The 19,009-nt window shown below is 30.9% G+C and overlaps 1 protein-coding gene across 1 annotated transcript in view; it reads left to right on the top strand.

Annotated features, from left to right (window-relative positions):
- LOC136968250 (F-box DNA helicase 1-like) overlaps window positions 1-14,229 on the top strand; it is a 33,021-nt gene extending 18,792 nt beyond the window's left edge. Inside the window, exons 7-19 of the mRNA XM_067262236.1 lie at window positions 953-1,031; window positions 4,914-5,003; window positions 5,078-5,300; window positions 5,366-5,528; window positions 5,622-5,758; window positions 6,017-6,116; window positions 6,196-6,338; window positions 6,431-6,488; window positions 6,624-6,824; window positions 7,463-7,576; window positions 13,408-13,514; window positions 13,590-13,718; window positions 13,810-14,229. Coding sequence (XP_067118337.1) covers window positions 953-1,031; window positions 4,914-5,003; window positions 5,078-5,300; window positions 5,366-5,528; window positions 5,622-5,758; window positions 6,017-6,116; window positions 6,196-6,338; window positions 6,431-6,488; window positions 6,624-6,824; window positions 7,463-7,576; window positions 13,408-13,514; window positions 13,590-13,718; window positions 13,810-13,995 — 1,730 coding nt within the window. The 3' untranslated portion in view covers window positions 13,996-14,229. The remainder of the gene's footprint in view (window positions 1-952; window positions 1,032-4,913; window positions 5,004-5,077; window positions 5,301-5,365; window positions 5,529-5,621; window positions 5,759-6,016; window positions 6,117-6,195; window positions 6,339-6,430; window positions 6,489-6,623; window positions 6,825-7,462; window positions 7,577-13,407; window positions 13,515-13,589; window positions 13,719-13,809) is intronic.
- Window positions 14,230-19,009: the final 4,780 nt, after the last annotated feature.

Raw genomic sequence — 19,009 nt, 5'->3', positions numbered from 1 at the left:
GATTTGCACATGCGTTTGTAAGTTGGAAATACGAATATTGTGAAATCGAATTTTGACAAACACGTGCGTTGGGAAGTTCATAAAGTGAATGTTGCTAAATTGAATTTTCACAAACAAATTTTTGAAAAACCCATTTACCTGTCCCGTGTTATTCCCCACATATTTCTGATCACCATGGACTAACTTTGACTGATTGACTGGAGATATCTTGTTTCATCATCAGAACTTTTTGAAACTAGATGGCGCATCGTTATAATTTTATATTAAAACTAACTTCTGAAATATAATTATTATTTTTTTATATTTATTAATATATATATATATTTCGTTTATGCAAAAATAAAAAAATAATTGCGAACGATACAATAGCCACCATTATTTTTTTCAAAAATGGGAAATTTTTGCATTGACAAAAATTCAACCTAGCGTATCATGCAACAGAGAGAAATTTCAACATTGGATAGGTTAATTTCATGAAAAGGCATTGTGGATGACCTCATGGTCATGGCTATGGCCAACGAAGTTTGAATGATCTCACTCAAAACCAGCAATACCAAAGAAGATTGGAGAATGAGAGCATCACAGACCCGCCTTGAGCGTCAGAGCGATCCCACTAAGTAGTTAGTTTCCGAGACATAGTCTTGTCCCAAATACAGTTTTGCTGTTTTAATTGTTTAATTTTATTATCTTTTTAAATATCATATCTGTTTGCAAAATAGCTGTTATCTTTATATGTACAAAGATTATTGAAATCATTTTTATTCTAACTAGGTTCATTTTTCTATATTATATGACATTAAATATTTGATGAAAAATTTCATTTCTATAAATGTTGTTTTGGCAAAATCATTTAACATAGCATAATTTTAAGGCATAAGTTTTTAGATTATAAACTATTATTTATATTATTAATTATATACTAGTATAAATAGTTTTGAAATTTTAAATACAGGTACTGGAAAAACATCTACTCTGATTGAATATACAAGACTTCGGCCACACATGAAATTTTTAAATGTTATGTTTAATAAGTAAGTATATATAAATGATAAACTTACATTAATAATTTATGATTGAACTATATTATTGGTGTATCAATCGGGAATTATTTCTACTGATACAGCTGGGAATATTTGCTGGAAGGAATTTTATATTAAATGCAAGATATTGTGAAAACTTTTCTAGTAAAAAGATTAGTTAATTTTGATTTGAATGTATTAGAATATATAAACTTTTTTAAATTAATTGTTATGTTGTATAAAATATTATATAATATTATTGTTTCAGAGATATTTTACAGATTAAATTAATTATAGTAGAATCCATATTATTCAAGTAAATGTGGACTGATGTTATCTTGGATAACTGAAACTGCAGATAAAATAGATAGCCACAGCTATTTCAAATTAAAAATTACATATATAAAAGATTTATGTGATATATCACTTTGAAGTCCTAGTGAATTTAATCATTTATAAGAACAACAATTTTTACATCATTTTTTTATATATCTAATAAGTACAATAGTTTTAAGAATAAAAATGTCTATTTTTATAGTTACATTTTAATATTAATGATTCATCTCATATTGAAGTTAAATGATAAAAGTTAATCAAAACATATTATATTACTATAGCTTTTTTCCTCTATTATAACTATTACAATTTTTTTGTTATACTACACAATTAAACTTTTAGGGCTTTATTACACTGACTAAACTGGCCAGAAGAATTTATTATTTAATCATATACACCCATTTAAATAAATATGTTAACTTATTAGCAACATAATTACCAATCTAAAATGCATTTTGGGCTTTGTAATGGCCCCTCTTCAATTAGACAATTTGTCAATTTAAACATTAAGTGTATAACAGTCTATTAAAATTAGAATAGGTATATAACAAAGACAGTTGAAAGTTAAAATCAAACTTGTAAAAATTCACAACATTTAAAAAGCCATTCCTCAGCTTGTAATTACAATTTCAAACACTCTTTCTCACATTTTTCTTTTCTCTATATTGTACAAAGCACTTTATTTGGTCTAATTTAATTTAAATATATTTTATCATTATAAAGTTATCTTACTTATATTGATGTATCATCCACTAATTTTAACTTCTATTAATAACATTTATTCCTTTACATTAACTTTTCAGTGCTAGGTGTGAAACCACAGCACAGAAACCAGTACTGTCATTTATGTACTGTACCTGCATTATATAATGTATTATATTAAAACCCAATTTAAATCTTTCTAAATTATAAAAATTTTACTTACTAATTTATATTCACACCAAACTACTAATTGGTGTATATGATTAATTAATAAATTCCTCTGGTCAGTTTAGTCAGTGTGATAAGACCTAAAAGTTTAATTGCGTAGTAACACAAAAAATTGTAATAGTTAACCAAAACAATTTTATAATACATGTTATCATTTTAAACTTTCTTTTATTCATAAGAATTACAGTATAAGAAAAGTAGCATATTCCCTTACAGGTTCACCTTGGATAATACAGAATCTCAATTAATTGGGGCTCAAATAACAAGGGTTCTGCTGTATTTACAGTTTATCAAAGAAAAATTGCACTTAATAGTTACAAAGAATATACTGTATACAAACTAATGTTCCTAGTAGTTAACCAATAATTGTTTTCAAATTGAATCTGTTACTTTGTAATTGTTTCCTGTTCTGTTCATGTTCATGTGTAATGTTTTTGTTTCTATGTAATATCTTTTCTCTTTTAAAGCATTAAGATAAATAAGATAATGTATTTTTAATATTTCTTGTGAATATAATTAATTCTATAGTAGAAGAAAATATATTTGAATTATTCAAAAATGATTACTATTACATTTCAGTTATAATTTTATTATCATCACATCTAGTTAAAATCTAAATTATATTTTGATCAGGTTAGCCCTAACTCGAAAAAAAATTATAAATAACAGATAAAATTTTTGGAATTTAATTCTAAAATATTTATACATGCAAATGTACTTTGTTGAAAAATATAGTTATTGATCTAACAGTTAATTTTAAATTGAAGTTTAAAAAATTCTATTTAAAATAGTTTATGTAACTTTTGAATACAGTACTGGATCAAATATTTGGCTTCCAGAAATCTAGAAATATCAAAAAATTGGCTGTTTTTGATGCTGACTAGTTTTGAATTTTACAGGCTGAAGTACAGTTGTAGTTCTCCTTTCTTTTGGTTTCTGTGTCATTCAAATAACATGAAACTACTTCCAGTGTAACTGCTTTCATACAATGTGTTGAAAATGCTTTCGTTCATTACGTCTCTTCATTTATTTTTCATTCTATAGTTTATACATTAGACTGTATATACCAGGGGTGGGCAAGCAAGAGTTCAGTGGGAGCCGAAATGTAGGTTTTGCAAAATGCATGGGAGCTGCAATTCTGTACTCTCATGGCAGATAGTATGGTAAGGCTGGGAAGGATAGCACTTCCAGCAAGAGCCGCATGTAACTCAAAAAGAGCTCTGTGGAGCTGCATTTGCCCATGCCTGGTATATACCTATATGTTGTTCTATATTTTTAGAGTTTTAAGTGGATTAATAAAGATGTTATATCAGTTAAGCTTTAATCAAATTGTATCTTGAAAATATGTCTTATACAACAGATGAAAGAATCATCAATATTTTTCTTGTTTTATACAGACAAGCCTTAACTGTTAAACATAATGTATTCCTAAAAAAAAAAAGTGTTTGAAAGTTGAACAATATTGCATGTTATAAAATGAATAATGTTTCCAGAGAGAATCCAGAGGAAAGAAAAAGGGAAAAAGCAATACCTTAAGGTATTGCTTTCTCCCTTTGGAGCAAGAAAAAGGTATTGCTTTCTCCCATGGAGCAAGAAAAAGGGAGAAAGCAATAGCTCTCTCTCCTTTTAGCTGGATCACTTTTTCCCTCTTCCTATGTTTCTGAATATCATATATGAAAGTTGTCCAAAAAATCAATATGCAAAAATCAAGAAACAGCTATATAATAAATTTTATGAATATGATACTTATAAGATTTAATTAAGTAAGTTCTAAAGTTACATTACAGGTATCATACAGTATTTATTGTATATCAATACAATAAGTAGTTAGAGTAGAAGTGATGATGATATTATAATCAAGGGACAGAAATAATGTAATTTATTAAAACTTTACATTATTTCTATTAAAATAAAAAAGATGAAATAATATTTGAATTATTTGTGTAGGAAACTAAATTTTTATATATATTAATATTCTTAAAATCTGTAAAAATTTAGATATTTAATTTAAACGTTCATTAAATATTTATTAACAGCCAGTACATTATGTTGAATGAATTAAGTTTTTAATAAGGAAACTCATACATTAACATTTTTATATCTCGAAAGAAAATAAAAATGATTAAGCAAAAATTAAAAAAATACTCTTGCTTCTATTTGCTTTTGCTTCATTCATTGTTTATTATGTATATCTGCAACAATCATTGTTAAAATATAATAAAGCATTATAAGAGTTAGTGCCTTGCACCTTACAGAATATATTTGGTAAAATCCAGCTTAATTTTTAGTAAAATTTTAAAATTAATTTTATATCTTCTGATGAAACATGATTTAATAATAGTTAATCCTGAATAAATGTATGTGTCTGTGTATGTCAAGTTATATTGTAAATTTTTCATAAAACAAACCCTGAGTTTAGTCTCTAGAATTTGTTTTATGTGAGCACCAAACTTTACAATACATTTGATGTAGATTTTAAATTTACATAAAATTTTTAAGCTGCAGTTTAAAGTTTAATATATTTAATGTTTATTTTGATTCTAGATTGTATAATAAGATCTTAATTTTTAAAAATAAAAATATTGAGAATTTGACTGATTTGATATTTAAATGAGTATAATTTTACAGATCAGTATGTGATTATGCCAAAACATGTTTTCCTTGCAATGTTGAATGCAGAACGGCTCATTCATTAGCTTGGACAAAAATTGGCAAAAAGTAAGATTATTATCTATTTTATTCATTATTTTCCCGAATTTAAAAATTAATTAATTAGACATTAATTATTCCAGATATGCCAATAAACTTGTTTCAAAAATAAAACCTCTTGATATAATAACATTGTTAAAAACTAAACCAGAGTCAGTTCATAAGTATCACTATGCACGTGTAGTACTAAATACAATTGAAACATTTATGAATTCAGCTGACTTGTACATTACCACTGCTCATGTTTCCTCATATCAACAGACTGATCCAAATGAAATAAATATATTATCTCACAAAGATATGCTGGTATGTTTATTTTTTATTATTATTTTCCAAGTTTTATCTGTAAAGAGTAATAAGATTTTTTGTAGAATGCTGCAGATGATGCAGAGTATCTATGGAATAAAATGAAAGATAAAAATAGTCCTGTCCATATTGTTCATGATGTTTATCTGAAACTTTATCAACTTAGTCAGCCTGATCTTTCATTTTATGATTGTATTTTGATAGATGAAGCACAGGATTGCAATGGAGGTATATAATATATGAGAAAAATAAAATTCATTTTACAATTTTAAGATATTTTGAATTGGTTCAATTTTTGTTTCTTTTGTTTTAATTTATCAGCAATGTTAGATTTTCTCTTGAAACAACCATGTCCAAAAATTTTAGTTGGTGATCCCCATCAACAAATTTATGGTTTTAGAGGAGCCAAAAATGCCTTGGAGGAAGTGAATTGTACTCATACTTATTATCTAACTCAAGTATGAAATTTATTTATATTATTATGTTATTTATTTATTATATGTGAACCAACAAATACATATAATATTTATTTATTTGTTATGATTTTATATTTTGCATATAGTTTGTAACTTTTGAAGAATTATCAAATATATAGAAAGTTGATTAATTGAAATTAATTAATATTCCAAATGCTTCCTTGTCTCATAAAATTTATTAAAAAATATAAATTACTAATTTTAGTGAAATAGTTTTAGATAAATAAAATTCTGTTTTAGTCATTTAGGTTTGGACCTGAAATAGCATATGTAGCATCATGTATTTTGGAAGTAACAAAACAAATATCTAACAAAACACTTGTAGGAGGAATACAATCAGGTTTGTATTTGTTGTTTATGTTATAGTGTTTTATGTGACATTTTTTTTATAAACAAACATATTTTCTATATTTAATTAGGATGCATAACAGGAAAATCTGAAGGTCAGATATGCATAATTGCAAGAACAAATTTGAATTTGTTGAATGAAGTGATTCGACTCTGTTGCATACAAGAATTAAGAAGTGACGAACCAAGAAGTATACATGGACATTTAAATGGAGTAATATATCTGCATTTATATATATTTCTGTATAATGTTGCTAAGCCAGTAAACAATACTAACGTACTTTATGAAATTTTTATATTTTTTAGGGAATTAAAGCATATAATTTGGATCAGATTGTTGACATTTATCATTTATTAACTGCTGGTATGTGTGTTTAATTTATTATTAATTATATTTGGAAAATTTATCTTAATGTTATTAAATAAAATAAAAAATAATTTAAGAAAAAGCTTATATATTTAATTGAACTAATGAAGATTATTATTTGTAAATTTTCAGGAAATTCAAATGATAATAACTTGATCAAAGATAAATTCATAAAACGTTTTAGAGACTTTCTCACTTTAAATCAATATGCAAAATCAGCTGATGACAAAGAACTCTTAGGAAGGATTCACTTAGTTCTTCAGCATACATCAAATATTCCTACATATATTCAGAAAATCAAAGAAAAATGTTCATATTCTTTGGATATGGCTAGTAGGTGTTTTTATGTATTAATATTTGAATAAGTCATTAACAGTTAATTTTTCATAAATAAACATCTCTAAGCCCAATGAGTATATAATAAATTACCAATGATCGCCTAAAAATTGGCTATAAATTGGCTAATTAAATGATAGATATAAAGTAAATTTGTTACTAGAGGTAGATGTTAGGTGCCATCTCTTATCTAAGTTAATAATTATAATTTTAAATAAATATTAAATAAATTTAGAACCTTCTGCAATAAAAGAACTGACTCGGGGTGGGGCTAGAACCTGCAACCTTCGCTTGCCGTGCAGTGCACTTGCCAGTTATGCCACCCAGACCCGAGCAAGTTTTCACTTCCAGAAGTATATTAATTTAGATATAACCTTACTTGGTTAAATTCTTTTATTCCAGAAGATTCTAAATTTATTTAATATTTATCTAAAATTATAATTATTAACTTAGATAAGAGACTGTGCTTAATGTCTACCTCTAGTAACAAATTTACTTTATATCTATCATTTAATTAGTCAATTTATAGCCCGATTTTTAGGCGATTGTTGGTAATTTAGTTAATTTTTTATTTAATTATTGTAAATTTTTATTCATAAAGTATTTAATTGCTATTAAAACTATTTATTTTTCAGATGTAGTTTTTACAACTGGACACAAGTCAAAGGGTTTGGAATTTGACACAGTTCGAATATTGGATGACTTTGTTACTGAATTGGATAATTTCCGAGGACATCAGTTACCAACAAGTAAAATTATAATTTATATAAATAATATATAAATCAAACATTAATAATTTATTTTTATCATTATTATTAATTTATTGTTACAAAATGAAAAATCAATATTATACATAATTTTTCATAACTTTAGGGGGAGAAAAATAAATGTTTCAAGGATGAATTATTTTTTAAACATTTATTTTAATTTCCTTCTAAATTTATTATCCTTTTATTATGTAAATTATCAGTTCATTAACTTGGAATATGAATTTTACAAAATATATATATCTTTATATATATGTAATATGAAAATGCATATCTTTATATATATGTATATATACATATATATACATGGTACGATTCAAAAGTTTGGGGACTGCAGTAATCTATGACAACGAAAGCATGTATTTGAAGTTACAGCGTATGAAATGGATTCTACCAAGCCACATCTACGTGTTCAGGTTAATTTCGCCCATGTCATGTGATTAAACTGCAAGCACTGCTGTTTTTTTCCAGAGATAGTTACCTTTGTTCTGCGACATAATAAAAGTAGAGTTTCAAGAACAACCTCCAACATTTCAACTTCACCATGGTAAAATCACCGTACGCCTTTCTTAGCAATTTTAAAATCTCCGTAGGTGTTTTACCTAAATGCTGACAAAATTTAATGTTGGGGGTTGTTCTTGAAACTCCACTTTTATTACGTCACAGAACAAAGGTAACTATCTCCGGAAAAAACAGCAGAGCTTGCTGTTTAATCACATGACATGGGCGAAATTAACCTGAACACGTAGAGGTGGTTTGGTAGAATCCATTTCATACGCTGTAACTTCAAATGCATGCTTTTGTTGTCATAGATTACTGCAATCCCCGAACTTTTGGATCATACCACGTAATCTTTTACATATTATTTCATATACCAAAATTCATTTTTATATAACTCATTGCCATAAAAATTAGTGCACCAAGAAAGAGTTGTCATATCACTACAAAACTTGGCATGCAGATAAGTCTCAAGCAGATATGGAAATGATTACAATTATAGCATGATGGCTCATTGTGTAATGTCAACAAAGGGCTTTAAAGTGAATCTCCCTTGGCTTGTAAAAAATGGACAAAGGCATCTTGTCTGTAGTTGCATAAGAATGCTTTATCACTAGAAATGCTTTTATGTTGCAATTGGAGACCATTTGAAGAACTGAGTTTGAGAGAGGAAGGATCATTGGATAAAGAGAAGCACTGTGAGAAGGTGTTGGGACCAGTGGATGATAGAGAGCTTGCACACACAGTGCTGAGGGCCTGAGCCTGAGCCTGAGCACTTGTATGTGTAAGACCACTAGTCGAGAGGACTACCTGGTCCTCTAACAAACATACATATAGACGGTCGTATTGTTGTCCACCATCCAGACACAGGTGGTGCCATCATTACAGGCCCCTGTGTCTGTCCATACCATTTCAAGACACTTGCATGAGGAACATTTGGTATCGTTGCAGCTATTATATGTGCTGCCATTGACACTACCAACCATCGCGTGCATTTGGAATAGTGTTGCTCCTGACGGATTGGACCACAACAGAATGGAACTGGGTTGTCTATAGTGATGAATCCATATTCAGTCTGGGCACTGATGAAGGCTGTGTTCGTGTCTGGAGGTCCTGTGGTGAATGCCCCAATCCCGCCTATGCTTTGGAGCAGTACACTGCCCAGCTGTGGGGCAGTGTACTGCTCCATGATGTTCTGGGGTGCCATCATATACAACATCCAGTCATCTCTAGTAGTGATCCAAGGGACCGTGACAGCCCAGCTGTAGGTCAGTGACATCCTGCAGCCACATGTGTTGCCTCTTATGGCATAGCTTCCAAGAGCCATTTGCCAACAGGACAATGCTCAACAACACACAGCAAAGGTGTCACAGGACTGACTCTGTCACACATTGTCACACTTTCCTCGCCTGGCTGCTTTCCTGATTTGTCACCAATCAAACATGTTTGGTATCACCTGGGACACCAAATTAGACAGCCTAGGAGTTTGACCAAACTAGAGGACCATTTGCAGAAACTGTGGACTGAGATGCCACAGGATACCATATGGCATCTGATATGATACAGACAGGTATGGCATCCATACCTGTCTGTATCATATCATATATATTCATGTTAGAGGTGGTCCAACAGGGTACTAGAACCTCCTTTTATTTGTAGTTTTTCCTGCAATAAATGATCCTTTTGCTTTCATTTTGTAATCACTTACTTATATCACCATTATACTTGAATGTACAATTTCATTTGATTCTGACAACCCCTTCTTGGTGCACTAATTTTTATGGCAAGGAATGTGTGTATATTACTAATACAAAAGCCATCATCTGTGTGTGTGTGTGAATTCCTTATAAATCTTGCATTTTTGTCCAATCCAGATGAAATTTTGGTTATATTCGTTTTATGTTCTGATGGAAAGTATAGACTACTTATATTGTGAAAATATTAGCTATAGAATAAACATTTTATCAATTTTGGATCTTTGATTGCACTTGCGTTGCAGTGATCGTGTGCGATGTTCATGCACAATGAACATCACACGACATATTTAAATTGCATTTTTAAATATTTTGGCAAATATATTTTAAACTTACTTCATTAAATTTAAAATTTAAACTTTAAAAAAAAAATTGTTATAGAAGTGATACAATGCGACTAATTTAAAAAAAAAAAATCTTTCTATAGTGGACCATATGACATTCTATTATCCAATTGGAAGTAACAATTTAACAAGCCCATTATTAGAAAGTGTTATCACTCATCCAATTAATGTACATACAATTCATCTTTGTTTTATCAACATGGAATTAAAATGACTCATTATTTTGTTGAAAAGGATGTGTATGGAAAAACATAATATAAAATTGGTCAGGTAAATTCTAGATGTAAAAGAGTAACAACAACCAAGACCCTGTAGGCCATAAAATCTGACTTGAGCAACATTGAATAAGAATGACTTTGTCAAGGACTGCAGAAACATCATCACAATATCAAGGTCAAGTATTAACTACTTAATCTGTAGAAATATTAGCAATTCTTCTTGAATTTCTTGAAATCTCTACTTTCTCATAAAAAGTATTCTGTAATGCTTGACAGGAGAATTTCTAATATATGTGTATATATATGTTATGGACAAAGTGATTAATACGGGCATTATGAATAATGACCAACAAAATTGGGCATTATAATAAATTTTAATAATTTATCAAATTGACCAGTCATTATGAATACTGCTATCATCTAGTCTGGCAAAATGATAATAATACATTGAGGAGTGATCATCCGACATACGCTAGCCAATCAGCACTTGCATCTGAGTTGCGCATGCATATTGTGTTTAGTACCGAATTTGGTGATGGTTGCGACTGCTCACAACTGATTCCTCCTCGAGGGGAGCCACCGGCAGACCGCCGATTGTTTAATGTCACTTGTTATTTATTCACGGTAGTTCTTGAACACATGTATCAATAACTTGTATGTATCAATATCTAGTAGGCCTTTGGGAGTGATTGCTTGTCCAAATTACAAGTTTTCCGATGGCACAAGTTGTTCAAGGATGGCCGAGAGGAGATCATTGATGAACCTTGCAGTGGACGTCCATCAACCTCCTGAATCGACGAAAATGTGACGCATGTGCGTGATTGTTTGAACTCTGGTCAACAGTTGAGCCTTCAATTGATAGCAGACACTCTAAACATGACAAAAACGACCGTTTATCGCATTGTGACTGAAGATTTAAACATGAAAAAGGTGTGCACCAAACTGGTCCCAAAAGTGTTGACCGACTAACAAAAGTACATGCGAATGCTTCGGTGCCAAGAACTCTTGGAAATGTGTGAAAATGATTCAAATTTTTTAAACTCAGTTATCACCGATGATGAGTCATGGATCTTTGAGTATGACCCTGAGACAAAAAGGCAGAGTTCAGAGTGGCACGCCCCAGTGTCGCCCTGCCCCAAGAAGGCACGCATGAGCAAGTCCAGGATCAAAACCATGCTCATTATCTTCTTTGACATCAGTGGCATTATCCACCACAAATTCATACCTGTCTGGACCACTATGAACACTGTTTTCTACTTAGAAGTGCTCAAAAGAATGAAAAGTAGGGTAACACACTGCCAAAGCGACATCAAGGACGCGTGGAAACTTCCTCACAACAATGCACCAAGCCACAGTGCCTTCGTTGTCAATGATTTCCTGGCCAGGACTCATACCCCATTGGTTCCCCAGCCTCCCTACAGTCCTGACCTGGCTCCAGCCAACTTTTTTTTGTTTCTTCATTTAAAAGGGATCATGAAAGGAACATTGGGACACGATCAAAAACATCAAGGCTTATGTTACATCGGCTCTAAAGAACATTCCGGAGAAGGCCTTTCAGAATGCCTTCCAGGCCTGGAAACATTGCCTTCACAAGTGTATTGATGCAGGAGGGTGCTATTTTGAAGATTTTTGACTAATTGTAAAAATATGTTCAATAAATGATTTTTTATGAATTTGGTTGCATTACTTATGGAATGCACCTTGTATGGCATCCAAGAAATGTATGGAAGCAACAAAGCCTAAGAAAAAGGTTGTAATATCAATGACTGAAGTGAAAAAGGAACTTATGGCAAAGCATGAAAGTGTTACACCTGACAGATCTGGGAGTCATGTTTAAGATGATGAAGTTGATAGAGTATGACCAATAAATGCAATTTTCATTTTATTATAAGTATTTACATATTTTATTTATTGTTTTCATGTTTTAATTTATTATTTAAGACATTTAATAGTATTATTTTTACTTTAAATTATGTGTATTTGGTGTTTTAAGTATATCAAAAAATTGAATATTGTTTAGGGCCTGAAATGAATTAATTAACTTTCCATTATTTCTAATGGAAAAAATTGATTTTGGACCTTGAACAATTCAGAGTTTGAACGATTTCTTGGAATTAATTAAATTTGAAGTATGAATTACCTGTATTTGTATTACAGTATTTATACCAACTTCTAAAAGTATTGTAAATATATTATGTGAAAGTTTTGATTTATTTAGCAATTGCAGTCAACAAATTTCATCCTTTACAAGAAACAAAAAACATTTCATGCTTTTTCTTTGTCCATATTTTTAAATTTGCTTATTTATAGTTATTTGCTAATTTTAAGTTAACTTAAGATTTTGGAGTTTTTTTTTATTTTTGAATTTAAATAATTTCTTTTATTAAACATTTTTTTCATTGCAATAAAAACACTTCTATAATCTAAATAGAAAAATTATTAAAAAAATCACATATTGGTTTACAACTTTCTTCAACATGGCTAATTTATAGAGTTATGTAATGTTAAATTGACTTAGAGAGATTTTTCCATCATAAATTCTTTACATAGATTCTGAGTATCATAAATAATAAAGTAAAAAATTTTAATCAAATTACTGAAATATAAAGTAAAAGTAAAGGACCAATTCAATTACAATTACACCAAGTTTACTGTTTAGGAGCAATAGGTGTATGGCTCCATTGATTCAATAGCTGCAGCTTCAAAAGAAGGAATGATGTGGCTAACAGCATGTGTTTTGCCCAGGATTATCCCAGATACTTAACTGAAAGAAAGCTGGATGGATCCTACAGTTGGATAAAAGCAAATATAAAAAATAAAATTCTGCACTTAAACACAAAACTGCATTGTGTGGCATTACAGTCACTTCATACTATCTGAGCCAGCTTGGTTCTAATATTCTATTATTATATGATTTACACTTTCCATCTAAATTTTAAATTTGTCTATATGTTTAATTATAACATAATGATTATTCTATAGTTTTTTTATTTTTACAGTTACTGTAGATGAGGCTGAATATAATCTGCTATATGTAGCAGTTACAAGAGCTAAAAGATGCCTCCTTATTTCAACAACTCTATATTATATTTTACTGGAAGCTCAAGTGAGTAAAGTTATGCTTTTAAATTTACAATAAATTTTGTATTCGAAATGTACACAAATTAAAAATGTTTTTTAGGAAAAATTTGAATATTTTGCTTCAAGAAGAACTTTTGATTCCAACAATCCACTAAAATGTTTCTTTTGTGGTTTATTATTTTCGAATGAGGAAAATCCCCTTGTTTTGATGCGGGAAGAAATCAAACTTGTAAGATTGCTAAAACATACTAAATCAGATTTTAAATATAAAACTTCATTTTAATAAAAACAAATATATATATGTATATATAAAATTTCAGAGTAATTCAGGAATTGTTGCTGGAGGACCAATCTGTTCAAACTGCGCGACGAATCCTACATTCTTACCAGTAGTTCCACGAATATCATTAACTTTTAATGTTCAAATTAGAAGGCCCATTGAAGATTATTCTCATCAAAGTATAAGGAGATTTGTAGGAAATGAAGTCAGTCGACAAAGCTTGTAAAATCAATGCCCAAGAATGAGAACAGTTGTTGATTCACCATATTCTTATGAAACTATTTTTGTGACTTTATTCAATATTATTATATTTATACTCGAAAAAATTTTATCAATTTGTTGATATACATATATGTGCATATACATATATACATACAGTTCTTAAACTGATTTTTATATAAAATCAATTCATATATTTTGTACAAATGAAATAATACACAATTCAATAAAAAGTTAAAAATTAAAATCAAATAACTTTTATATATAATTCATATTGCATTTGTTAACATTCAAAATAATAAGATTAAATTAACTTTAAGTAGGAAGTTACAATAAAATTTTTACAAATTCTGGGTTTTTAAATTTTTAATTAATTCCATACGTAATCCTAATTAAAAACAGGAATACACATGGAATTATTTGGTTAATATTGATTTTGAATATGCTCGGAATTAGGGGTTAATGTGTACCTAGGTAGCCAAGATGGCGGCCGGGGAATTTTTTCCCTACATTCTAGACGACAACGGGGAAAATTTTTTCTCCTGTGTTCGACGTAGCGGCCGCGTTTCCTGTAACCTCGAAACGGAGACGCGCGATTTCGCGTTTGTGACGTGAGAGGGAGCTCTTTGGAAATGTTGTGACGAAATGTGTTGGTGCCGAAATCGTCGAATTATGCAAATTTCGTTTGCAGGGAGCAGTGGCGTGCCGTCATTGGAAGCGGTGGAAGCGCCGCTTCCACTTTCCAATGACCTTCCCTTGTAGTTTCTAAAATATAAATTTTCATATTTTAACGTACTTTGAATTATTAAAATTAATATTTTATTATAACTGCATTATGTAACTTATTACAAATTTCTATACTACATGTGAAAAAAACGATAAGATTGCTATTGTATATTCGAATATCAGTGGCGGAATGGAAGCGCTTACGAGACAGCTTCCACGGCGAGAATAACTGAATGGTGTAAAGCAGCCAGAGGGCATTGGCGCATGCGCTTTACAGAGCACCAACCTCAGCTGGTTTAGCTGGTGGAAGCTACACACGTGTAACGCTTCCAACGATTCTATCCCTTAGCCACTGGGTAGGGAGCTATCTGACTAAGTGAATTGTTTAAGATTTAAAAAGTAAAGATTATTCAATGTTATTTTTAGGTACGTTTTTTTGCAAAATTATATTTAATTACAGTATAATTAAAAGAAAATTATAATTATATTGACAGATTTTCAGACATAAAATCTTTAGAATTTTTATCACTTTTAGATGTTAATAATTTTAATATTACGAAAAACAATTCCAAGCGTGTTTTAATTCTTTAAATTAAGTAAACTTTACGGGAAATTTTTTGATTTATCTAAATTACGTAGCGAATCGCAATATTTATATTCGTGTCCGGACTATATCGACAAGTAACTCTTAGACATAAAACACATTATAATTAATGTCGATCCGAACAAAGACGTACTAAAAGAATTATATGATTTAACATCATTAATATTTACGGTACCATGTACCGGTGGGTCTGCTGAGCGCAGTTTTTCGACCACGAAGCAAATTCATACATTGGCCAGGAACACTCAGTCGGAGGAAGATTGTCGTCGCTAGCGTTGCTTTCGATAGAAAAAGAGCTTTTAAATACGTTGATGGAGTCGCGACCAGCGATTTTTATGATAAAGTAATTAACGACTTTGCGGAAAAAATCGCCGAATAGAATTAGTTTATAAAAAATTTTAAAAAAACAAGTTTTTCGATCATTGTTTGTATCGTATCAATTTGTATTATGTATGTATTATTTATATTTTACAACTAAAATACATAAATTGTTTATTTTTGTCATTTCCAGTATTTGTTTAAAACTTTTATGGAAATGTCATGTACCGGAAAGGTCTGACCCGTTACGAAAGAGGGGAGAAAACGGTTAATTTAGAGAAAAATTTATTAGTTTAAAAAGACATAGGTAAAAGACGTTTGTAGTCGGACACTCATTGTTTATATCAAACTGCCAGGCAGAAACTATAAACCGCGGAAGGAAGTCGTCCTACGATCAGTGGAAGATCGAATTCATCTTCTATTTTGGCTTTTCTCCGGCTCCAGGTAAGAGTCTCGTTACGCTTAGTAACCAGAGACCACCACTCGGGAAGCGTGATTGAGGGAGAGTGACCAATCAAATGGACGAAAGAAAGAACGAAGATTGATATAATCTTCGTCAATTCCACCACGCACGTACGAATGGACCCTAGATCATTACTGACGCGCAATTAACTGATTGCCCCTGGAAGTCGGCTTCTTACAAAAACACAGCTTCCCTACATCAAACGTCACGGCACGCCACTGGCAGGGAGTTTAGAAGACAGTGGTGTGTTGCATGTTCAGTGTTGGCATCGAAATTTTTTTTTTTTTACAATATCTGTTCTTTCCGAATTGCTAAAAAGGTAATGTATATTTTTTACGAGTAAAAACAAAAAGATATTGCGTTTTTTCTTGAAATTTTGTGCACGTCATGGGCGACGTTAATTTGAGTTCGAAGGAATTCTGGGCCAAATGTACTACCAGGAAGTTTTATAAAATGATGGAAACAGATTATTCGGAATTGGGATTGAACCGGGCAATTGATAATGCATTCAAATTTGCGGTCAAATTAGGTATACAGCAGATAGAATCGCGGTGTTCTACGTGCGAATAAGACATGCAAATTATATTACAGAAGCGAAAGAAACGAATGTCTTCTTAGATGCAGTTCGTGTGCAGTTAAATATTCAGTGTACGAAGGAACTTTTAAAAGCAAATGTAGTCGTCTGTTCCTCGGGATGTATCTTGTCATTCATAATGGCACTACCTATGTCTAGAATGTGGTGCGACGATTTCGGCTTTAGCATGCGGGATATCTCGAAAAGCTAGTATAGAACCCGAGACAGTTCCGCCTGCACCCGTTCAAAACATCGATAATAATAATAATAAGAAGTGAAAGAAATCAAAGAAAGGTCGGGATAAGGAAACGTCAACCACCGCGAGTAAAAAAAGAAGAAATAAGAAGTCATCGACAGTAGCAGCCGACGCAAAACAAGGGGGTAAAAAAGATCTATAATAAACGAAGATCAAAGTTCGAAAGTCGGGAGGAAATGTAAAAAAGGGAAATGACAGACAATCAACGTGAGTAAAAAAATGTTTTTTTTCTATTAAAATAGGGTTTACAGTAGCTTATTATAGTATAGGAGTTTTTAGGTCGCGTTATTACGAAACAGTGCGCAACGCGCAGTCTCCATAGAAGACGAAGATGGCGACCGGAAACGCGTTAGCCACGTCGAACGCAGGGAAAAAAATTTTCCCCGTTGTCGTCTAGAATGTAGGGAAAATTTTCCCCGCCTGCCATCTTGGCTACCTAGGTACACATTAACCGAATTAGGAATGAAACATACCTTAATTTAACAAATTTTCTCTTTATCCATTAATTTTAACTGTTTATCATTTTCTAATTTTCCTAACCATTTATTCAGTAAGTATTTCGGATAATCATTTAAAATAAACATTTTAATTATTTCTTCTTCTTGTTTCTGTGTTTCAGTTTCGCTTGTTCTCTGTCTTATTTTATTTATATACATTTTGTGATCTGTAAGACCTAATTGCTGCATCCAGAAAAATCAGTATAATAAGTCCTGTTAATTGATGAAGTACTAGTAGACAAGATAAGTTTAAATTAAGATAAGGACACAAAGGCATATTAACTAAACTAACTAGTTGTTCAGAAATGTTTGACCTGGATACATCAGACCTTCATTCTTCACTACTTGTAAGACCTTCTTAGTGCCTACCTAGTTTAAAAAAAAAAAAAAAAAAAAAAGACATTTCTGATAATTCTATGCTATAAGTTTATTATTTCACATAATTTTTATAATTTATAAGTGTTTTATAGTTTTTTTTAAAAAAATCTTAATTTACACACGACATGCATTTTTATTTCATTATCCAAACGACATGCATTTTTATTTCATTTTGCTCATACAGTATATAAATATGAGGTTCCATACATGGTCTGAACCCTCACTGAAAACCTCTCCCCAAAACAAATGGTCTGAAATGAAAAAAAAATACATTTTTTTTTATAAATTGTTTTTTAAATTGTTTTCAAATGACTGACACCTTAAAATAATAACTATTGATGAGAAGTACACAATTCTTGATTTAAACTATGTAATAGGAGATGTTTACTGATCATACTTACATATGATGAGTAAATATTTATGATTGGATCGGAATTGAGTTGAATTAAATAACGGTGTTGACCTTTCTCAAAGCCGAAGTCGGTCTTGAATTCTCCATGGAAACAGGTGAGACCAAGACTAATCAAGAAGTGCAATCAAGGAACAAATCTTATAAAATCCATGTCCCAAAGATATGGGGCTCTTTATCCTTTCGCTGTTTCCAGAGAGGAGGAACACCGTATTTTTGTTTTCCCTTTTTATGTTCCTTATTAAATAATCCTAATAACCAAGATTTTTCTTTGCAAGTAGTAAGCGTAGCAGAATCATTTTGAGTTTTACTTTTCATATGGTGTAATAATTAACGCTTCTCTGTGGCGAGTTCGACGCCAAAATGTGACGTCGTTATCTCCACGCCAATTTCTCCCGTTTGCTAGCGTCAGTGTAGTCGTATTGTACTGTAACCAGGGCGAGAAACGTCGTTACCTCATCTCGTTGGCTCTCACATGGCTTGGCTAATTCTCTCGCTGGCGTCTGCATTGTCGCACCCTGACGGTTTGACTTTTTCTGACGAAGCCGAAACGAATAGACGGGTGCATCGTCTCGCATAAAAATATAACTTTCTGTCGGCTAATTTTCGCGAATTTGGAAGTAAAATATTTTCGATTGGCCCCCGATAATTTTTTCGAATCCATTCGTCCATTTATGCTATAGGAGAGTTTACTTGGCAAGAAATGATACCCCACACCGTAACAGAACCACCATCCATCTGTCGTCGAGATAAAATCCTCTGTTCCTTGTGCAAATCACAAAAATAATAATTCGGA

The sequence above is a fragment of the Centruroides vittatus genome, unplaced genomic scaffold, assembly GCF_030686945.1.
Source record: "Centruroides vittatus isolate TY-2023 unplaced genomic scaffold, ASM3068694v2 contig_1422, whole genome shotgun sequence".
Lineage (NCBI taxonomy): Eukaryota > Metazoa > Arthropoda > Arachnida > Scorpiones > Buthidae > Centruroides > Centruroides vittatus.
Note: the sequence above shows the minus strand (reverse complement) of the source record. Positions and strands in the feature narration are given on the sequence as shown.